Consider the following 24,253-nt stretch of genomic DNA (forward strand, 5'->3'; position numbering starts at 1 on the left):
CGTTTCAGAAAGGCGGGGCATAGAGGAGAAACAATAATGTACATTATATGGAAAATAATGTGTTTTTTTAACCTTAGATCGCATAAACACATTGCATTACACCAAATACACAACATAATGTTCTTTTTAGCAACGTCATATGACCCCTTTAAGTTGTGCTTTTAAACTGCTTTGAATTTATTTAAGTTTCTTCACAGTCAAATTATTTTTCCACATGTTATCAGCAGTTTCTATTTGGCCTCGGCTCTGGAGTGATAATGCTTTGTGTAAGCGCACGGAGGAAATTATGTGAAAAAATGATTGAGGCCGTGGGTGTATTTGAATCTTTTTTAACCAAATACCAGGGCACATTTCCTATTCTTATCTGTGAATTATTATAGATGTGTTTACATAAAACCCACCACAGCATAAAGAGCTCTGGAAACATATATTATGTGTGAGATTTGGATAAAATGAATAAATGAAGCATAACTATAATTTATTCTAGTATTCAAAATTGATTATTTCATAATCAATTCAAGCGATTAGTCAACAGAAGAGACAGACGGCTGCACGTTAGTGTCCTGCGTAAATAAATCACCAGTTTTTAATGTTAACAGTTAGTGCTAGAGCCCTGCACGGGCCTCAAATCTAGGCCCTAGCCCGGCCCTTGTCCGACAGCTTATCAGAATTCTCGGACCGAGTCCAACTGGAGCCCATGTCTTTCTCTCTCTCTCTCTCTCTCTCTCTCTTCCCCATAACACAGCTGCTGTTGCAGCCATTAAAATAGTTCAGTTTTGTTTTAAATGGCAAAGTGGTTATATTTCTTCACATTTCTTTAAGTTAGTTTAGAAAAATGTTTGGAACATTTTTTTGTTTGTTAAATTCAGTTTTTTTTTAAAGTGACGACCAAGCGGATAGCGCCAGACAATGAGTTGATCACGTTTGATCAATTTAGCCTTCTCAAATCAACACAACTTCCCTACAATAACATTGGTAACACTTTACAATAAGGTTCCATTTAGTTTATGTTAGTTAATGTATTAACTAACATGAACAAACAATGAACAATACATTTATTACAGTATTTATTAATCTTTGTTAATGTTAGTTAATGAAAATACAGTTGTTCATTGTTAGTTCATGTTAATGCACAGTGCATTAATTAATGTTAACAAGCACATCTTTTGATTTTAATAATGCATTAGTAAATGTTGAAATTAACATTAGCTAAGATTAATAAATGCTGTAGAAGTGTTCATGCTTAGTTCATGTTAACTAAAGTAGTTAACTAATGTTAACTAATGAACCTTATTGTAAAGTGTTACCATAAAATCTATAGATATTAAACACTTAAAGCATATTACAATGTTAGTTTAAATGTTCGAACTAGGTAAATGTGCACTGTTAGGTGCATATCCAAGTGATTTTGCAGAGTGGAAGCTAAAGCTCACTTTGCACTTTTTTCACTTTTTCACATTTTTCTTAATAACAGTGGAAACAACTTAAAATACACAGTCATTTTTGATCATAAATATGAGACTAAGGTCACGTTCAAGCAACAGCAGAATACGGTTGTCAGTCCTGTATTTGAGTCCTTAATATGGTTACGTTCAAACACAGTACGGTTATTTACAGGCGCCACAACTGCATTCTGTAACTGAACTCACACCCGTAAATTTTCAGGACAAATGCTCTGCTCTCCACCCAAATATAAAAGCTGCTGTCAAAATTTGATGGATTCTCGATTGGACTCTTGACATGTCAGAAAGTGATAAGACTTTCAGCGTGACGCAGCTGACACAGAATAGCATACGCTGTTTACGTTCAGTGGATACTCTCCAAAATGGCACCAGGGTGACGCTGAGGAGACGAATTGTTGAATAAAGTCGTTATTTTTGTTTTCTTTGTGTACAAAAAGTATTCTCGTCGCTTCGTAAAATTACAGTTGAACCCCTGATGTCACATGGATTATTTTACCGTTCTCCTTGCTACGTCTCTGGACCTTGATCATGGTAATTACATTGCTGTGTATGGGAGGGTCAGAGAGCTCTCAGAATTCATCAAAAATATCTTAATTTGTGTTCCGAAGATGGGTGAACTAACCCTTTAAAGGAAACAAATGTCTCAAAATAATTTCATTATCAGATAAGCTCTATTCTCGGCTCACTCAGGGTCCTAGGGATGGGAAGATTCCCCGATTCGCTCGGTGCATCGGCATAAAAAGTTAACGATGTGATCATCAGTTTAAAAAGCGTGCATCGCATCACAACACCACGGAGACCCAAGGAAAAACTGGGATTAAAGTCCAAAACTTGGCTTGAAATAACCTAACAAATCAATCGGGGCTAAAGTGGTTCCATTAACATATCCATTTTGCTGTCAGGAGTGGGCGAGGCTGATGCGCGCATGCGCACTAAACAGACTGAGCGCAGTCGAATAGGAGCGCAATAATTCTGAGTAAAATATACATTTTGCTAAAAAATGTGTTTTTGGACATTAAATGTGTCTTTTGTAGAATTGTAAACCTACATATAAAGTGTATTTTTATGACAGCAGTAACTGTAATTTGACTATTGTAATAGGTAAATCAAATGTAAGCTAGTAGGCTACAGTACTAATTACTATAAGCTCAAAAGCTCAAATGAGTTAATGTGTGTTTCTTATAGCAGTTCAAATGTAGTCATTTTCTTTATTTATTTTTATTTTTAATTCAGTGATTTTAACTTTTAATTTAGTTATTTTAATGTTTCTAAGAGCTATTTTAGATTGTAATGTTCTAATGTTCTGCTATCTGTTCTGCAAACTATAAAAGGTTGAGCTGTAATAAAACCAGAGAGAAAGGCTGCATGGCTATAAACTGTAAAAAAAAAAAAAAAAAGTCAAATAATAGTATGTGAGACAGTGGTAATATCATTATGTTCCTATTGGTCAGTAGAGGAGCTTAACTTAGCCTGACAGTTAGCCTGCTTTAGACCAGGTTAGTTTCCCAGCATAAGTTGCCACAGTGACTAAGCTTGATCTAGACCTATGTTAAATTTGCTTTATGGAACCAAATCATTTGACAATGAGTCAGACTAACTGAAATAAGCCTGGCTTATTTGGTTAACTTGTTTTATGAAACAGGCCTCGTATCGTTGGCTATGCATCGAGATGCGTATCGTATTGGCCTCAGTCATGAGATGCACATCCCTACAGGGTACAGCTGCGCTTACCTGAATTTGATCAAAAGTAATTACATTTAGTAAGATCATTTTGATCAAAGAAATTCCAAACTTCGCATGGCAGACAACGACATTCTGTGATCAAATGCAACCAACTTGTTAACACGCTCCACAGCGCCACCCAGTGCATTTAGTTATAACTGATTTTTTGTTTGCGTGCTTAGGATTTATGTGAGCATGTGCAGATTAAGTGTCATCACTGTAGCCTGTTTCTGATTGGAGGAATTAAGTGTGTTACAATTGCCCCTAGTCTCCCCTACTGATTACAAGTACTACAAGCATCAGACTTGTAGATGAAAAGGGTTTTTCTGAAAACAACAGTGGGCAGTTACTTACAATCAAAGTTTGGAAGGAATGGGACATTTTATAAACTCAATAAACCATTGCTTTACTACATTCGGTCCCAAATGCATTTTAAAAACTGCACTCAACCACATAGCTGTCACCTTGGGGAACAGGAACCATGCGCTTCCCAACAATATTGCTTGATCAAGCTGAATTGTTTTTTATTGATTGCTTGCCTTTGTGGCAACATGTTTCAGGTTTACAAATCTAATTTAAATCCAGTATTAACTAGCTTGCTGAGCTCTGTATGTGCACTTCAGACACCCCATGCAATTGTGTTTGTCTGTCTGAGATGCAGGTCAAAGGACGCATTCTTTATATGAAGTTGTGGTGTGTGTACTTTCATTTTTTGCCTTAACCCCAGTCTCAGTCTTAAGCCATGTCTTGTGGTTGGGGGATTTGCTAACTCCCCTGTGTTCCTTAAAAGGATATGGCCTCATTCTTAATCTCTTGTCTCAAGAGTGTACAAGGTCCTTGATGAACCCTGGTTAAGTGGAAGGATCCTGCAACTCACAAGAGGTTACAAAGAGGACTAATGAGAACATTTTACCAAAACAAATCTGTTACATTTTTGCTTAATCTTTCTTTTTCGACTTTTTCTTACAATATTATGTATCATAATGTAAGGTAAGTTTTTTTTTTAAGTTTTATTTCTGTTTTTATTTTACATTTTTTGTATTTTACATTTATTTTACTATTATTATTATTCCTTTTTATGAATTTATTTTTTTATAACATGGTGTTAAAATGTTGCTTGTGTCCAGATTTTTTGTGTTGTTAGTTGAATTACAGACAATAATATTAAACTTGCTTTGATCTAATAGGATAATACTGTAAATGTGACCCGTGCTGTATGGCAAAATGGGTTGGAATGCGCACAGGCTAATGAATCCTTTTTGGTGAGCACAAGTTTCTTGTAGTTGTAAAGTGCAGCATTCCAGTTTTGTGAATATTCATAGCGAAATCTTGATGGCATGAGTCTGAACCAGTGAAATGTGATGTTCAAAACCATGCTGATGTAAACAAAACAATCGATGACTGACACATCCGAAGTGTGCACATAAAGATGCGTGATCCCGATATACACATACACAGAATTTCAAAATATCTGTCTTGGTGAGTATTCACGCAAACATAATTCGTTATGTCTTAAGTGAACATTTGGTAAACTGTTGGGGAAAAAATTCTGATGTGTAACATTATATTAGATCCGTGCTTACAGTAGGTATTAATATATAAGCCGTCTGTCGCATTAATGTTAATCTAACAATAAAAGAAAAGAGGGAATCACTCGCTGCTCTTGACTGAACTGCTTTTAGTTTTAATAATCAGTTTATTGGTAATGAATACACTAAAGTGATTTTTACATTTGATTAGCCTATTTGTTTTTCTTACTTGAATCCTTCTGTTTTGATGTAAGATGAAAAAAGTAATGCACTATTTAATTTGTTTCTTTCTTATATTTGTTCTAATGTTTATTTGCATCTTTGTTCTAAGTTTTTAATAACAAAGATAAAATAAAAAATAGCTATATTGTGATTATTAATATAGTAATTATTAATGAGAAAAGAAGTGGAGGAAAAGATGCAACGTTGCTAGGAGATTTTGCTTTGGAACCTTCAGAAAATTTTAACTTGATTTTTCTCAGTATTGACATTGCTGACTCTGTCGACTTCAAACAGGGGCCCGTTTCAATAAAGAGGTTCAACCAACTCTGAGTTGTAACTTGAACTCGGAGTTGACTTACCCTGCTTTCTCAGGTTTGACATACCACTCATTCTGAAACGAAAAACCCAGAGTTTCCCTCTTTTCAGGGTAAACACACAGAGTTTTCACTTAACCTCCTTTCTGAAACGGGCCTCAGGTGTAGCTCAGTCATTTTTTTGGTCAATTCCAACAAATCACGTCATTTTGAAGGTCTTTTAATGGAGATTGTAAACATAAAAAGTACTCATTTTTTAAAATTTGCTCATTGCGATTGATTTTGCCAGCACTGGTCACAAATTGTTTTATGCAGGTATTACTGTAAATATACAACAAAGATAAAGGAAATAAAATTTAGACAGGCACACTTACAGTATATTCAAGTCTTACTTTCAAGTTTTGTCTTCTACACCATTGTTTTGGCCTAATACCTAATACTTAATATTCAGTGTTATTATTCAGCAAGGACACATAAATTGACCAAAGTGACTGTAAAAACATTTATGTTACAAGAGATTTCTATCTCAAATAAATGCCGTTCTTTTAAATGTTCTATTCATCCTGATAAAATAACAACTGCACACATTTTTCCATAATTTATAAAAATATGAAATATTTCTTGAGCACCAAATCACCTTTATTTATATAGCGCTTTATACAATACTGTTTGTCAATAATGCAAGAGGACAATAACAGTGATTTCTGAAGGATCATGTGACACTGAAGACTTTAATGGCTGCAGAAAGTTTTGGCACAGGAATAAATTATATTTAAAAATATGTTGAAGTAGAAAACCATTATTTTAAATTGTAATAATATTTCATAATCTTGCTGTTTGTCTGTGTTCTTTTCATCAAATAAATGCAACGTCTTGGTGAGCATAAGAGACTTCAAGAGATCTTACTGACCCCAAACTTTAGATTGGTAGTGTATATATGGGAAAAACCTAGTATGGCCATGAATCTACACACGGTAGTATTCTCTCGTAGAGCAGTTATAAAAGCTGAGTTGAATTTTTGCCAACAGAGGAATTAGATTACCCAGATCTCCCCTTGATCTGATTTTACTGTAGCACCTTCACCTCCATTAACACTTGACTGATTTCTGCTTCAGACAGGGCAGTGAAGGCCTGCTTTATTCATTCTGACAATCCTAACTGTAATTACAGACCTTTTGAGGTGTGTGTGTGTATGACTGTTTGTCTTTCCTCCTTTTGTAATGAGGCACCTATTGTTTGTTTAAATGAAGCACTGTGATGTGGCGCAATTATTTGACTAAAATAAATTACATAATGATTAGTGTTATCATAAAGCAGCTTGTGTAATTGGAACCATGAATGCACATATATCAGTGTAGAGTCTGAACATTTGCTAGGTCTCTTCGTAAGTAAACACACACAGTTCCACCTGCACTGTTGAGCAATGAATCTCACAGTTACCAAAGAAAGCATAGCTCAGCAATGTTCTGGAAGGTATTGTTTGACTTGGTCAGGGAGAGAGCGATGCCCATCTGTGTATATTTCCAATAGAAAAAGAGAGAGAGTATGTGAAAGAAGGGGAGGGAGATGGATTTGAGCTTCGGCCAGCAAACCTGATAATGGGCACTAATTACTCTTCAAAGTGGTGATGTCATCAGGACGTGTCTGACAGATTTACTGTCTGCCGGACAGCAGGAGGGATATTCATGAAGACCGATCTGTGAATCTTTTTACCGAATTGTCGTGTAAGCTTTGTGTTTTGTGGACCGGAGCCAGTTTCACCCACGTGATTTATCCGTTGTTTATGTGCGCATGTTTAATACTTCATGAATTATTGAGTCTGTGGCAGGCTATGTGAAACTACTAACAATCAAATTAATAAACCAAATAGACTGGTGATAAAGTCTGAGTGATGAGCTTATTGAAAATTGTATAGCTTTAGGATTTCATTACTTTATAGCTTGCAGCATAAACCTTTTCATTGCAAGGGGACTGATTGCAGCTCTTTCTGGAGTCATATATGTCATTTTGTAAAGAGTTGGGTAAAGATCATTCAAAATGTTTTACTTTCATGTTCCACAAAAAAATAACTGCATATGGGTTTGTCACGACATGAGGGTGAGCACATGATGACTGATTTTCATGTTTGGGTGAACTGTTCCTTTGAAGTCGGGTATTAAATGTTGTTACATTAAGGAAAAAGCATTTTAATGGACGGTCTCATGCCACACTGAGCACAATACTCAATAGGATAGTCCTGAGAGAAAGCTTTGTCAGCAGCCCTTTTCCACCAGTATTCATTGATCCATTTGGGTGAGTCTTAACAATCAATACTCACTGCAGCCTCCATCATTAATTAGACACAGGTAAATTTCCCCACCTCTGCTCTTTTATTTTATTACTGCTGCCTTCCTTTCTCTTGTTCACGCTCTCTTTCTTTTCTCCTCTTTCTCTGTGCTATGAGATCTCACTTGATGAAGGCACCGAGGCCTGGGCAGCTCTTGGCAATTCAAAAAGGTAACCTTAGCTTTGAAGAACATGAAGGGAAGTAGTGGGAAACTCCCTGTATCAGTTTCCATGATGCCTCCCCCTGAAGACTGCCACTCACAACAAATTTATACGCTGCTCTGGGATCACCCACACTTTTTTCGCTGCAAAAAACACAGTATTTGCTTTGTTTTCCTTTAGAGATATCTAAACTTTCTTAAAACAAAGTTACATAAGTTTCCCAACAGTTTTTGTCTTTTGTACCCAAAAGCCCCAAGCTTTAATATCCCAACCTTGAAAGAAAATGTCTTCCTTTCAACTCATATAAGAGCTGTTTTCAGAGAATGTGTTTTGAATTACATTTTTCTTCCGGTTGTTTTTCTTTTTTAAACATTATCCTCTCTTAATTTTGTTCAGTGTACACTATTGTTAAAAATACCTTTTTTTTTTTAAAGTAAATTTCTACTTTTATTCAACAAATATGTATTAAATTGATCAAAAGTGACAGTAAAGACATTTTATAAAGTTACAAAAGATTTTTATTTAAAATAATAATACATAAAAAGAATCCTGAAAAATATGCATCACGGTTTTCACAAAAATATTAAGCAGCAATGCTGAACTGTTTTCAATATTGATAATGTTAAGAAATGATTCTTGTGCACCAAATCAGCATATTAGAATGATTTCTGAAGGATCATGTAACACATGTAAATATTAATATAATATGATATAATCATTCATATATTTATATAATATATTAAAATAGATAAGTTATTTTAAGTTGCATTAATATTTCACAATCTTATGTTTTTACTGTATTTTTATTGAAATTATTATTCAAAACTATGCTTTGGTGAGCATAAGAGATTTTCAAAACATTAAAAAAATCTTACACTCTCAGAAAAAAAGGTACAAAAGCTGTCACTGGGGTGGTACCTTTTCAAAAGGACTCTTTTGGGCACTAATTACTCTTCAAAGTGGTGATGTCATCAGGACGTGTCTGACAGATTTACTGTCTGCCGGACAGCAGGAGGGATATTCATGAAGACCGATCTGTGAATCTTTTTACCGAATTGTCGTGTAAGCTTTGTGTTTTGTGGACCGGAGCCAGTTTCACCCACGTGATTTATCCGTTGTTTATGTGCGCATGTTTAATTCTTCATGAATTATTGAGTCTGTGGCAGGCTATGTGAAACTACTAACAATCAAATTAATAAACCAAATAGACTGGTGATAAAGTCTGAGTGATGAGCTTATTGAAAATTGTATAGCTTTAGGATTTCATTACTTTATAGCTTGCAGCATAAACCTTTTCATTGCAAGGGGACTGACTGAGCATTAAAGGGATGGTTCATGTAAAAAGGTACAAAAGCTGTCACTGGGGTGGTACCTTTTCAAAAGGACTCTTTTGTACCTCTAAAACATGTATATTAGTACCTAAATGGTACATATTAATAAATTTTGAAAAGGTACTGCCCCAGTGACAACTTTTGTACATTTTTTTTTCTCAGTAGTGCATGTTTAGAACAAGAAAAAATGTGCCAATGGGGTAAAAAAAATGTATTTTAATTAAGTTATATTCTCTGGAATTTTTTGTTTTGTAATGTTGTGCTTCAAGTAAAATTATCTTGAAATTTCAGTATTATTACTTGAAAACGATACAAAAGTAAGAATCAAAATAATAGCATTTACAAAGTTAAATAATGTTTTAGTTTTTTTTGCACTCTATCCTACCTTAATTCATCATGTGCCTTACGTTTTATCAAAAAATGTTCTGTCATTATACATATATCCCAGCTGGTGTAATTTTCTGTGAATGTATGTGGTACCTCCTTTAATAGCTCTATATCTGACGTCCTCATTGCGGGATGAGTCATTGCATGTGAGTGTGAACACGTGTGTGCGATCTCAGGATTGCTGTTGCTAGGAAAACAGCTGAAACACCACGTTTACTTTTTCTCTCACCTCCAAGACAACAAATACGGTGTAAAATGATTTAAAGCTATGTCATATCATTATTATCAATGATTCATTTTGTCTAAGTCATGCATTATATCTGTTTGCGTGTATGTACCTATTCTATGCCTATTGACAAACATTAGAAGGCCATTCGCTCCATCTTTATCATTGAAATAGACTCAGCGGAAATGTTGCTGTTGTGAGCTTCAGAAAACAGCCAATGATCAAGACTGAGCTCATCGCTTTGTGGTTCGCTGTGCGATGCTGCTGCTGCAAGCTCATTGGATGCAGCACTCAAGTCTAATTATTCATCCCCCAACACTCCCTCTTTCCCCTCTTATCATCCCTCCAACCCCCTCTCACCTTTCTTCCCACTCATCCTCTGGCAAGCATGCTGGCGGTGAAGATGTGGTCACTGTGATGTGGCAATTGTGATGTTGCACGCCGCCACCATCTTGGCTGGACTTAGGTCAGAGGAGGGGCTTGCGATTGCATCATCTCGTAGTGATGACAGAAGGAATGAAAGCACATGCATACACACATTTATATGCACAGGCACGTACACATACGTCCAATTCATCATAGTCCTCCATCTAATTAGCATCTTTTTAATAACGTGCTGGAGGATGACATCACAGACACATTTGTCCGCATAATTGCTCCTCCCTTTATGGTTTAATGAAGGTGAGTGAGCCAGTGTGATTCCAGGAAGTTCCCTACTCTACTTTTTTTGCGTTGAATATGCTTTTTCAGACCTGCCTGTGATATGACAGGAAGATGAGAAGCTTAAGAGCGCTGTGCCATGCCTCTCGTTTCTGTTTCTATGGTAGGGGAGCAAGACTGTCAGGTCTAATGCTGGATTTTACTCTCAGCTGAAACCTGAAAACCTGTCAGTGTGCTGAACACCAGCAGCCAGAACACGCTGGTTCCTTTTACAGGAGCACTGTAGATCATGAAATACCAGCGGTGGTGTTCAGGGTTAACTTGTCAAATGTGTAGCTGGGTGTGTTTTAAATGTCTTAAGTGCACAAATCTGTAATAAATACTCAAATCTGACATATACAGGTGAAATACAGTGAAGTCTGAAAGTCTGAGATCACTCTGTTTTGTGTTTTTCATTTTAATGCAAATAAATTTGTTGCAAATTATATTATCAGCCTGACAATTTTAGTAAAAAGTTCTTGAAGAAATGATTTTGAATTTAAAAAAATTAGGGTCTTTTTTTCTCTTATTTTTTTAATGACAGCAGAACTCAAGATCCATAAATTTTATGTAAAACCTCATGTGTAAAACCTGCATGATCAATGCACCTAACAATAGAATACAATCTAAAATATTATTTTTAGAAATAATAATAATAATAATCAAATATTTTAAGCAAAATAAGAAAAAAAAAAGAAAACATTTAAACTCTTAAATTATATTTTCAATCCCATATTTTGAGTATTTTAAATATTAATATTTAAATATTTTTAATTTGGTATTCTGTATTTTTAACAATTATTTCTTTTAAATTATAAATAATAATATGTTTTTTTTTTCATTAAATCTCATGTTTTGAGTATTTTAAAATTAATATTGACATTTTTTTAATTCAGTATTTAAAAATGTTTCCGTATTTTTACTGATTCTTCATTTAATTAGATATTAAATCCCATATTTTCAAAGTGGTCTCACCCCTTTGGTCAAATCAAATCCTAGTGTTGACAGCAAAAATTATTTTATGAATCATTATTCACAAAATAACACTCAGTTAGATTTCCATCTTGCCAATCTAAATGAGTAGACATTATAATTCATAGCCATAATCATAATTCCACCCCTGCACAAAACATAAACCGCATATTGTTTTAAGTCTGTCTGTGGTGTTCCCAGATGATCTCTGAGTGGGCGCTTTTCGTGGAGACAGCGCTCATACGAATAATTTGAGTCCCGCAAGCACAGATGACAAACTGGCTCTCTGGCTGATCTTCACTCTTTCACCGCAAGGTCGCTTTTAATTTGAGTGTGTAGCTCTCACAGCATAGAAAGATGTTCTTTTAACAGCACAAACGCAGCAGGTAAATTGTTAGCAAATGGAAGTGTTGTTTAGACTCGGCATGCCACGTGTCATTCTGTACAGCAAAAACCAGACACATTACAAGCTTATATGGTACATTCCATACCAACTCTGTCTTCGTGTTGAATGAATGTGCGCTCTTTATATCCAAGGTTTAAGAAAGGATAATAGCTGAGGAATGAATGCTGACGTCTTACAAAACACAACGCGGATTAGCTGGAATGCAAATGATTAAATGTGAAATCTAGAGGGTTAGTTTAAATATTCAAGGGTTCAGTTAAAATATTCATAACTCATAATTTAAAGAAAGCAAGAGATGGATATGAAGGTTTGAAATCCAGGGTGAGGAGGGGGTATCAATATGTAGGTAATCCCTTCAGAGGGGCAGGTAATCTGCCTCCTCCTATTTGCACATGTCCCTATCATGTCTGTCCACAGCGGGGGATGCGGCACGGAGACCATCTGGTGAGACCACTTATAATTGAGGCCCACGGATAGAAGAACTGGGACGACCGCTGTGTGTTTAGTGGATTTGACAGCTCTGACACACCTCGCTGTGGCAAAGTGTAAGACTGACTTCAGCAGATGCCACAGGCTTCTTTTATCTACATGGACGGATACAATTAATTTCTTATTGATCAAGTTCAGATTTGATATACACTATGGAAGAGATATTAAATAATAATCTTTCCAGAGTCACTAAGGGCTCTGTTTATCTCAGCTGCACAGAAACAGTTAACTTCAAAACTATGATATAACTAGTCAAGTGGTGCTTGACTGTATAAAAACGACTGTCACAATGCTAGAGTGTGGTGGGTGGTTGCCACAGTGTAAAGTGGTCACTAGGATGTTCTTAGTGGTTGCTAGGGTATCATGGGGAATGTGATGGGGTTGCTACGTGGTTGATTTATGGTTGATGGGGTTTCTGAGCGTTTGCTAGGGTGATGGGTAGTTTCTAGATGCCTGCTAGAATGTTTTGGATGGTTGCTTGGGTGGAAAGTAGTTGCTAGTGTGTTCTTGATGGTTGCTAGGGTGATGGGTAGTTGCTAGATGTCTGCTAGGATGTTTTGGATGGTCGCTAGGATGGAAAGTAGTTGCTAGTGTGTTCTTGATGGTTGCTAGGGTGATGGGTAGTTTCTAGATGCCTGCTAGAATGTTTTGGATGGTTGCTAGGGTGGAAAGTAGTTGCTAGGGTGTTCTTGATGGTTGCTAGGGTGATGGGTAGTTTCTAGATGCCTGCTAGAATGTTTTGGATGGTTGCTAGGGTGGAAAGTAGTTGCTAGGGTGTTCTTGATGGTTGCTAGGGTGATGGGTAGTTTCTAGATGCCTGCTAGAATGTTTTGGATGGTTGCTAGGGTGGAAAGTAGTTGCTAGGGTGTTCTTGATGGTTGCTAGGGTGATGGGTAGTTTCTAGATGCCTGCTAGAATGTTTTGGATGGTTGCTAGGGTGGAAAGTAGTTGCTAGGGTGTTCTTGATGGTTGCTAGGGTGATGGGTAGTTTCTAGATGCCTGCTAGAATGTTTTGGATGGTTGCTAGGGTGGAAAGTAGTTGCTAGTGTGTTCTTGATGGTTGCTAGGGTGAGGGGTAGTTGCTAGATGTCTGCTAGGATGTTTTGGAAGGTCGCTAGGATGGAAAGTAGTTGCTAGTGTGTTCTTGATGGTTGCTAGGGTGATGGGTAGTTGCTAGATGACTGCTAGAATGTTTTGGATGGTCGCTAGGGTGGAAAGTAGTTGCTAGTGTGTTCTTGTTTGTTGCTAGGGTGATGGGTAGTTGCTAGATGCCTGCTAGAATGTTTTGGATGGTCACTAGGGTGGAAAGTAGTTGCTAGTGTGTTCTTGTTGGTTGCTAGGGTGATGGGTAGTTGTTAGATGCCTGCTAGAATGTTTTGGATGGTCGTTAGGTTGGAAAGTAGTTGCTAGTGTGTTCTTGTTGGTTGCTAGGTTGATGGGGTGTGCCCGAAGCGTGAAACAAATAACCGTTATACGGAGCCACTAAAAGGTGAGCCGCTTGCTAGCGGTAGCCTGTTGCATTACAGTACATGAAAGTTCACTTACCACATACACAGAGTAAGGAGAAATGTCTGATAGGATGATGGCGAATGATTTGCAGATCCTGAGCACCAATGTCAGGTTAACATCGTGATGTCTGTCAGCCATCGGCGATGGACCATGGCATCGTCTATCGGCCCAACCCTAGTCCATAGACAATTAAATTCAATCTGAATTGAGTATATATGACAAAGTGACAGTTTAATACGTCTGACTCAGCTTTTAATGCTGAGCTTGTCTCAGTGTGAGATACAGATCTAATTATTTGGAGGTGATGTGTGTGTCTCTGGGTAAGGTTTGACAAGGGGCTGGTACAGATGCAAAGCCGTCTACCTGAGTGGATAACATCTTTTGTTTTTTGTCTCGGCCACTCCCCTTCACCACAGCCAAGGCTGTGATGGACATCCCAGGGGAGTTCTGGTCATGACTTCACCTCAGTTTGGCTTGGGGGTAGCATCTACATCTCAATCTGATTTGTGATAGGAGGCCCCACGTGTGTTTGTGAGGAAGAGAGAGAGAGAGTCGGACGAAACCAGTAACCAAATAAGCTGAGCCGAGCAGATCTAGAAGGCAAGAGAGCCAGAATGAGATATAGAGGTTGAGCCAGTGAGGGAGAAAGAGAGAGAGAGTGTGTGTGAAGCTGGCTGGCAACAGCACACATGCTCAAGGAGAGAAAAGAGGACAGCAATTATTGTATCCAACACCCTACAGCTCCTGCAATACAGGCTCGCTGTTGTCGGCGTCACAAAACTGCTATTCTCTCCACCTGGCCTCATCCCACTGACTTATATGATTGATCCGGAGGAAAATGCTGAAGTTCCGCGCGGACCGGCGAGTGAGGTAGGTAAGGCAGGATGTTGGGAACGAGTTTATAGCGGCAGACAGCGGTGTGAAGGGAAACTCTGAGCTGGAGGTCAGGCAGGACTGCAATGCAGTGCCGGCTTTCCCATGGACTATCTTTACAAGATATTGAGGTTTATTCGCTTGAAGTTTGAATTGCGTTGACACCTCATTTGTGTCCTTCCTGGATTCCAGTGTTGATGCCTTTATAAGCTCCATTCTGATGCTGCTAAATCATTTCTTGTTCGCTAACGACTCAAGCATTGATTAGTAGTCATATTAGCGACGTTTATGAGCCTCTTTGACTGGTGCCTCTATGTAGGTTTATAGGTTACACACGAGCAGGCGTGCTCAGTTGCAAAACCACATTGGAGCACGCACATGTACGCTCACACACCTCAACCTGATTTTGGTGGCTGGGCTGTTGTGCTAGATTTATCTAAGCGTTTGTCCTCTGATGTTATATGGAGCGCTGGGCTCTGATATATGTACCTTTTTGGTGTCGAGGTAGATGCCTTCAGCATGAGTGTATTCTTGGCTTGTGTTTCTTGTCCCCGACCTATCAGGCCACGTGTGTGTTGTGTGTCTGTGTATACAGAGACTGCACAGTTTGTGTTCTGTTTGTGTAGTCCTTAAGTGGTTGATGCCAAGAATTTGGCATGTTGTTCGAGTGCACTTCTATGGCCTACTTAAACAACACTGAAGAGTTAAGTCTGCTGTATGTAGGAATACCATCAAACTGAAATGATAGAACAAGAGCAAGATGAATATAAGGGTCTCGAGTCTAGTGTCTTTTTAGGAGAGCCAAGAAATTGTTAACTGATGGACATTGGTTAACACATTGATCTGGGGTCAGGATTTCAGATGTGTAAACTCTGGGGTTAAGTTTCTTACTTGCATATTTATAAGGTTAATATTATTGGACAAATTGAAGTATGTGACTTGTACTCATGTGGAATTATCATCTCATAAATTCGCTAGTAATGTTGGCTACGTTTTAAACTTTTCTCTGGTAATGAAATTAAACAGAGCACAAAAGTTTATGCAACTGCACATGAATATTTCATGCAACAAGAATTGTTAAGTTTGAGATTGGTTGTTGGTTGCTAACTAACTCGCCGTAAAATGCTAGCACCTTCACAATATACATGTAGTGTGTCTTTAGCTCAGACAGTAGCTAGCAACTGCAAGAACTAATCAAATTTAGTTAATGTTGTTGTGAACAAAAACATCTCCCAGTTGTGTAAATGTAGACATTTAGCACTTCGAATCAAGTTAGCATAACATTTAGCAGGACTTCATAACCCAGGGTTAAAAGCGCTGCTAACCCCCTTTCAAAATGTGAAATATTTATTTACTTAAGGTCGTAGTGGCCTTAACCCTGGGTTAGCTTTTTTTTAACCCCAGGTTAAGCGTAGTGTGAAAAGCCTTACAGCGGTCATTAGGTCATGTTAGCTTAGCAATGATGTCTGGTTTAAATATGGATTGAACTCTAGCTAGTTGATCATCATTGTCATGTGACAGTCATAATATTAAATGCATTAAATGTATTGCCTTCACTTATTTACATTTACCATGACTTGAAGACAACAAGGAAAATCCATGGCTAAATTATGCAAATAATGAAATGCAATTAGCCACATACTATAATTCTGCATCATTACAGTAACATTTTAAATATGTTCATAAACGTTTATAAGGGAGAAGAAAACACTATATAGTTTGCTGTCGGTGTCCAAGGCTGTGTGTCCTTTAGCTTTAGCTGATTTAGCTAGCTAAATTAGACAGATGCAAACATGGATTGTTTGTATAACATTCTCTCATTCTCAATTATTTTTAGTGCTGTGTTGGGTCACCACTTGTTATTTTATTAATTTTGTTATGTGTTTTTGTCTTTTTTTATTTGTATGACTTAATTTTCAAATATTTCTATCAAAATTAAATTTTTATTTCAGTTTTAGTGTTAGTAATTTTGATACTTAACAATGTAAACTTATTTTCTAATAGTATATTTATATAAAATATTTTCTAACTATCTAACTAGTTTCTAATTTTCCAATTTCTTCATTTCTTTTTCTTATATTTAAATTTTATTTTATTTCAGCTTTATTTAAATTAGCAAAAACTATTTTAATAGTTTAGTTTTAGTTCACAATAACAACACTGCACTTTTCCAATGTAAAATCTGGTTCCTGAAGCAAAACAAGTTTAAATTTCACTTTACTCTAACTGTAGAATGACTAAAATTGTATCTTATGGCCTGGATCTCCTCCAAATGTTAGTTTGAATGTCTCTGCATTCATGGCTCTCTGAGTGAAACAGGTTAACCAAACCCTCACAGAGAAAAGGAGAAAATGTATTTGCTTGCTCCCTGTTCAGGGAGAAAGATTTGGGTTTCTAATATTCATGTTTCAGTAAAATCAATAGCCAGGAAAGTGACATGCAGCAATGCAAACACTTGTAGGATTTACACCCGAGAGACAAGTTACAAGTGCACATCCACAGGGAGTACACACGAGCCGAGGTCAGAGAAAGTGTGACAGGAAGTTGAACTCCAGGCTTCAGGCACTGTATATGGACAAAAGACATGTGTTCTCTGAATATAGACTCAATATAATAGGTGTGTAAGAACTCTGACATGTTATGCTGCTAGAACTGTTCTTGTTGATATTTTGACATTGAACGCAAAGCTGTCCACACTTAACACACTCTTTCACAAGAGCTGACAGCCATTAATTTCCACAGCAGTTATCTCGTATGGACTTACAAAGAAAGTGGCCATGTATTGATCGGACCTGATGTTGTAATGCTGAATTATTAATAAAGAAGGGATGTGCCTGCTGTGAAACAGGTTTTAAGCCACAATAATGAATTGTGGAGCATCTTAAACAAATGGAAAATACGTTCCAGCTGCTGTTGGCTTGATATTCTTCCAGACACAGTTTTTGAAATATTGTTGTGGATGGATTGAAACGTGTTTGTCAATGAAATCCTAAGCAGCTTTTTTTTTTTCTTTTCAGTCAAAATGACCCTAACGGAACAGCTGGACACCAGCAAGTGATCCAGACACATCTAGAAGAGAACAGACCTTTGAAACCCTTTCTGTGAGTGATCTTTTGTTTATTCATTTGTAAATATGCTGCTGATTTTATACTGCCTTTGTTAAGTCTGTTGGGGGTGGGGGGGGGAATCTGTTTCTATAAAGGATTAGTTCACTTCCAGAATAAAAATTTCCTGATACTTTTCTCACCCCCATGTCATCCAAGATGTTCATGTCTTTCTTTCTTCAGTCACAAAGTAATTAAGGTTTTTGAGGAAAACATTCCAGGATTTCTCTCCATATAATGGACTTCAGTGGTGGCCAACAGGTTGAAGTTTCAAAGGGCTCTACAGGATCCCAGCCGAGGAATAGGGGTCTTTTCTAGTGAAATTCAAAATTTCAAATCAGCTGTATCATAGGTAAAAATGAAATGTAATTTTATTTGGACAAGAAATCAGTTTACTTGCTGCTAGAAACATGGTGTTCCCAACAGTCACTGTCACTCATGTCGGTGGAAATCATCAACTCTCGTTGAAAATGAATGACTTCCGTCTCTTTGTTGCAGCAAATGTCAGTGTGAACGCTCTTGAGGAGACAGGGAAACAGTTACTTGTCAGACCAGCCCTGTTTTGTCTGCCTTTTTGTGTGATAGCCACTATACAGTAATTGTAGACTTGCGGAAACATAAATATATACAAACAAACAGCACTGTCAGGATAAATTACACTGAAAGCATTTTATTAATTAGTCTTGAACTACATCATATAACATATGGAGGATAAACGTGTCAGGATTTCCTTGACTTCCTTTATAAATTTACTAAAATGCTCCTCTTGGACAAAGAAAATGCACTTACCTCTGTCAAGATCCCACTCTCCTTCGGATCGATGTAATGTTGAGTCGAGAGCCAATAGCACATTAATAAGGGGCAATGCCATTAAAACCGAGATGCATTCAGAACTGAATTTTATTAATTTCCTGCTACGACACAGGAAGCTGCTGGAGCATACCCGCTGTTTGCAGCGATGGCGAAATAAAGCCTAGATAATTAGCAGAGATGTTTCTAGTGTGGGAATCATGTCCTAGTGTAGTAATTGTTAGTGTCGTGTACGTGTTCCCACTTTGCGCTTATGATTGTGTGTGTTTTTATGTCCTCATTTGATCTGTGTTCATGCTCTGTTCCTTATGTTTATGTGATGTTCTTAGCTTCAGAGACTTATAATGACTTGCATATGGCTATAAACTGACTGCGGATGGTAGCGTGCAGTACAGCAAGCTTTCCAAGATGGAAGCTTTAGCCACCGGGCGGCTCTAGGGGATTGTAAATTCATCTGTCTTGCTGATCGGTGGATCGAAGGCTGTTGGGGAGGGCCTGGGTGTCCCAGGAAGGAGATCAATATGATTGACCTGGGACTGCAGGCCTGCATCCACCAACAACTCTTTCTCTTTCCTCCTCTCTTCGCCACTCCAATCACATTCTTTGTGAACCATCGGCCTGTTTTTAAACTGCAAAGTCAGGGGTGCGGCCTTTGCGATGGTGCCAGTTGGGAATAAAAATAGCTGCGCCCCGAATGCCTGTGTGCTTTCTTCCCATAAACCCTCAGTTTTTCACCAGTTTGCGCTCAGTGTATTGGTTTGAAAATGATTCCTCTGCATTGGTGCGTTGAACGCAGGCAGATGAGAAGTTTGTTACGGTATCAGAAGCTGGGATGGCTCAGTGGCTTTGTGTGTGTGCTCACAGGAGCTCTGATTCGGAAATGAACGGCAAGACGGGTGGCAGGGGGCCCGTGAACAAAGCCAGTGAAGCCAACAGCAACGGCAACAATCTCAGCATGGTTTCTGAGACGCCCCCGGACTCCCAGAACTACTCACGGGTCAGTACAGCTACTGTAAATTAAGTAGTTGCTAGAACTAGACATTATAATAATTATTTTTATTATTATTGTTATTAATAGTAGTAGTAGTAGTAGTAGTAATAATAATAGTAAATATTAATGATATAGTTAATAATAATTTGTAATTATTTGTATTATTATTAAAATTAATTTTGAAATAAAATATTCTTCTTGTATCCATTAATATTATTTAATGGACCTCAGCTAACATAAACTAATGTTTATGAACTAACATTTACAAAGATGAATAAATACTGTAATATTTGCATTTTTCATGATTTTTATTATTATAATTGATTAATTATTATTATAATATATTAATTTTAAATAAAATATTTTTCTTGTATCTGTGAAGAGTATTTAATGAACTAACAATAAACAGCTGTATCTTTATTAACTAATAAATAATACTGTAAAAAATGTTTGTTGTTGTTATTGAATTTTAAAATAAAACCGTTTTCTTTACAATTATAGATTATCTTGCTCAGTGTTTGCAATTTTAATATTATTTATATACTGTACTATTATTTTATTTGTATTATTTGAATTAGATTTTATATTTATATTTTTTATTTTAATTTTTGTATTTTTTAATGTGCTTTTGTTATTTTTATTAATTTTTTTATTTTAGCCTTAATTTATTTGCATTTCAGTATTAATAATGTTTATACTTCAACTTTTTTTTCAGTTGGTTACTTCTGATTAGAAATAACATCTAACATTTCTAATTTTATTTATGTCAGCTGGATTTCAATTAATAAAAACTACAAATATTAAAAATAGTTTTATTTAACAATAACAACACTGGTCTTGCTAAGGTGTATGTCTTTCATCTGTAATTCATTCCCACTGTCATCTATTACCCAGAATGTGTGTGTGTGTGTGTGTTTACTGTTAGTGTTATTATGTAAACACTCCTCCCTGACTCTCCCACCAGGGCACACGCACACCCAAGAGAGCCGCCACATTTGGGAAGCGCTCCAACTCCATGCGGCGCAACCCCACCGCTGAGGTGGCCCAGCAGGGTTGGCTTCACAAACAGGTACTGTTGCTCATCCTTAAACCTCATCATCATCCACACAAACAAAAAACACACACACAGCCCAAAGCCATCACTCCATAATCCGAACTTAAGCCACTCTCTTTCAAAAACGTCTTGACACTTAGATATAATTTCAAGGCCTTGATTTTTTTTCTTCTTCTCATTTTCTGTTATGTAGGCAAGCAGTGGTATGAAACAGTGGAACAAGCGCTGGTTCGTGCTGACAGATCGATGTCTTTTCTACTATAAAGGTAAGTTGTTTATGTAAATGCTGGTTTATGTATAAGTTGTGAATTAGGTTAAACATTTAGTGAGTTCCCAAGAGCTCAGCGTTGTATGATTTTAATATATTTTTTTCAAACCAGTTTGTTCTGTAAAACATTTGAATTTACCCCATGGCATTACTTCAGCACACAGGCTGTGTGCTGCCAATAGTGGAGAAGAGAAGTATAAAAGTAGATCTATAATGACAGTCTAGCACAAGCGGACATCCTCTATGAAGGCCTTAGGAAACTATTATCTATGTTGTGTAAACGAAAAATGTACCGTGGTATTATGAAGCACTGTAAATGCATGGTATTTTTTTGAAGAATAATGAAATACCATGAAAATGCTACAGTACCATTCAAAAGTTTGGGGTCAATATATTTTTATTCAGCAAGGACACATTAAATTGATTAAAAGTGACAGTAAAGACAATGATACAAAAGATTTGGGTTTCTAATATTCATGTTTCCACAAAAATATTAAGTAGCACAATGGTTTTCAACATTAATAATAATAAGAAATGTTTCTTGAGCAGCAAATCAACATATGTGAGCCTGGACCACAAAACCAGTCTTAAGTCGCTGGGGTATATTTGTAGCAATAATCAAAAATACACTGTATGGGTCAAAATTATTGATTTTTCTTTTATGCCAAAAATCAGGATATTAAGTAAAGTTCTATGAAGATATTCCTACTGTAAATATATGAAAACTTAATTTTTGATTAGTAATATGCGTTGCTAAGAACTTCATTTGGACAACTTTAAAGGCGATTTTCTCAATATTTTGATTTTTTAGTACCCTCAGATTCCAGATTTTCAAATAGTTGTATATTGTCCTATCCTAACAAACCATACATCAATGGAAAGCTTATTTATTTAGCTTTCAGATGATGTATAAATCTCAAATTCGAAAAATTGACCCTTATGACTGGTTTTGTGGTCCAGGGTAACATATGAGAATGATTTCTGAAGGATCATGTGAAGCCGAAATTCAGCTTTGCCGTCACAGGAATGAATGAATGCCGTTTTAAAGTATATTGAAATAGAAATCAGTTATTTGAAATAGTAATAATATTTCACAATATTACTGTTTTATAAATAAATAATACCGCAGCCTTTGTGAGCTTAAAAACCATTTAAAAAATCTTCCCAACCCCTGGCTTTTGAATGTAAGTGTATATATGAATACTTAGAAAGCACCACAGTACAGCCACTGACATTTTTTCAAAGGGTTATCTTGTACATCAGTAGTTTGTTTATATTTAGTGCTGAAAAAGAGGATTTCATGTTTAGACATGTTTGTTTTGTCACGTCTGTTATCTCTCATGGACACTGTGATGTTGTCATGACAGCACTCTTGAGTTCTACATAAACCTGAAGTATCCAACTTGTGGTTGCCATCCACCCAAGGAATAGTCAAGACATTAGTAATTACATTTGATTTGCTTTGGGATAATTACATGTTTTTACATGACATTTCAATTTGCTTATACAGCATAATCAGCTTGTTATTGGAAAGATTTTAATGAAGTGTAGCTGGATTCCTCAAGAGTGTGTAATGTTGGAGATCTAAGAAAATAAATTATATGTGACCCTGGACCACAAAACCAGTCATAAGGGTCCATTTTTTTAAATTGAGATTTATACATCGTCTGAAAGCTGAATAAATAAACTTTCCATTGATGTATGGTTTGTTAGGATAGGACAATATTTGGCCGAGATACAACTATTTGAAAATCTGGAATCTGAGGGAGCAAAACAAAATCAAAATATTGAGAAAATCACCTTTAAAGTTGTCCAAATGAAGTTCTTAGCGATGCATATTACTCTAATCAAAAATTAAGTTTTGATATATTTAAGGCAGGAAATTTACAAAATATCTTCATGGAACATGATCTTTACTTAATATCCTAATGATTTTTGGCATAAAAGAAAAATCGATAATTTTGACCCATACAATGTTTTTTTGGCTATTGCAACAAATATACCCCAGTGACTTAAGACTGGTTTTGTTGTCCAGGGTCACATATTAAGACTAAAAGTATTTTAAAAGTTTAGATAATGTTTTGTGTGTTTGAGATACGGTATAAGTTCTAATAAAATAAAAAAAATAAAAAAAACTGAATTCCCTGAAAACGGTAAAAATAGCTAACATTCTATTTTAGCAATTCAGTTTCCATTCTATAGCAATTCAGTTTGTTTAGGTATCCTTGATTTGACATAGCAACATTTGCTCTACCTGTCATGTGAGTTTTGGATGAAATGTTCCACTGTTTATCTGTTTGTCTGGCCAGTGGAAGACATTTTTATTTTTTGCAATTCAGTTTGGTGCAGAAATGACACACTTCACCTTTAAGTGTGAAGTAAATTAGTGGAGAATAGTTCCACACTATCCAAACACATCCATCACATGCTCTCGTCTGTGATCTGTGTGATGGGAATACATGACCGTCTCTTTTAGACTAGCCGCAAAGGTCAGTCACAGCTCATGGATGGAGAATCAACATTATCCAGAGGCACTGTGGGATAGAGGAAGGTGTTAGGATAGCTGGTATGCAGCTTCATCCAGATGTTCCTTCATGTTCTTCTCTCATTTGAATCCCAGAGTTCTGTTCTGCTCAGTTCTTCAGACACTGGCCACATCTGGGGTTTTAGACCTTTCAGACTTGATTTATATTCCAGGAGCACCAACATTATGTCCATGCTTTATATATTTATTCATATGTGTGTGTGTGTGTGTGTGTGTGTGTGTGTGCTTATTTGAAAACATGCAGGGTCCGTAATAGTTAATGCCATCAGGAACTGCCCTGATGGGAAGTAAATATGGTCAGTGTATTGAAGAATGAATGGTGTTATGAAATATTATCTTACTAATAATTCCTGAGGAAGATGAATTCTTTGACAAGAATGTCAGATATTCTATTTTGGGTTTGCAAGATACTGGAACACTTCACACCTTTCTGTCACCCAAGCCCCGCCCATGCTCTTTGTGGTTAAATTTAGACTCCATAGGCAGATAGCATGTTCTTGGAAAGGAGTGGGTTTGCACTGGGCATGTCAGTACATGAGAGGTTGCCCTGCAGGTGTGGATGATGCACGTCAGCTGACAGCATGTTCAGCACATGTCCCGCCCCTTCTCTGCAGCCACAGTCAGTGTAATGTCAACAGCAACACGCTAGTTCACTGGCTTTCAGTGGATTCCTTTCCACCCTTCTTCTTGTTAAGCATGAATTTCTGTCTCCACCCCCCCCCTACACACACACACACAACCCCACAAAAAAAACTAGAAAATAGTTAATAACAATGTAATATGTAATCATTTTGTCTTGTCTTCAAGTAAAGTATTCTTAAAAAAAAAAAAAAAAAAAAAAAAAAAAAAAAT

The 24,253-nt window shown here is 36.7% G+C and overlaps 1 protein-coding gene across 9 annotated transcripts in view; it reads left to right on the forward strand.

Annotated features, from left to right (window-relative positions):
- The window catches only part of LOC107660755 (pleckstrin homology domain-containing family A member 6-like), a 77,208-nt gene that overhangs the window by 15,919 nt on the left and 37,036 nt on the right, over positions 1 to 24,253 (forward strand). For all 9 annotated transcript variants that reach the window (XR_001631037.1, XM_016450169.1, XM_016450166.1 and 6 more), the window contains exons 2-5: positions 17,647 to 17,730; positions 19,408 to 19,540; positions 20,499 to 20,603; positions 20,782 to 20,854. Coding sequence is in view for 8 of the 9 variants with exons in the window: in XM_016450166.1 (XP_016305652.1) it covers positions 17,647 to 17,730; positions 19,408 to 19,540; positions 20,499 to 20,603; positions 20,782 to 20,854 (395 nt within the window). In the remaining variant the exon portion in view is untranslated. The remainder of the gene's footprint in view (positions 1 to 17,646; positions 17,731 to 19,407; positions 19,541 to 20,498; positions 20,604 to 20,781; positions 20,855 to 24,253) is intronic.

This window comes from Sinocyclocheilus anshuiensis, unplaced genomic scaffold, assembly GCF_001515605.1.
Source record: "Sinocyclocheilus anshuiensis isolate Anshui unplaced genomic scaffold, SAMN03320099.WGS_v1.1 scaffold2357, whole genome shotgun sequence".
Classification (NCBI taxonomy): domain Eukaryota; kingdom Metazoa; phylum Chordata; class Actinopteri; order Cypriniformes; family Cyprinidae; genus Sinocyclocheilus; species Sinocyclocheilus anshuiensis.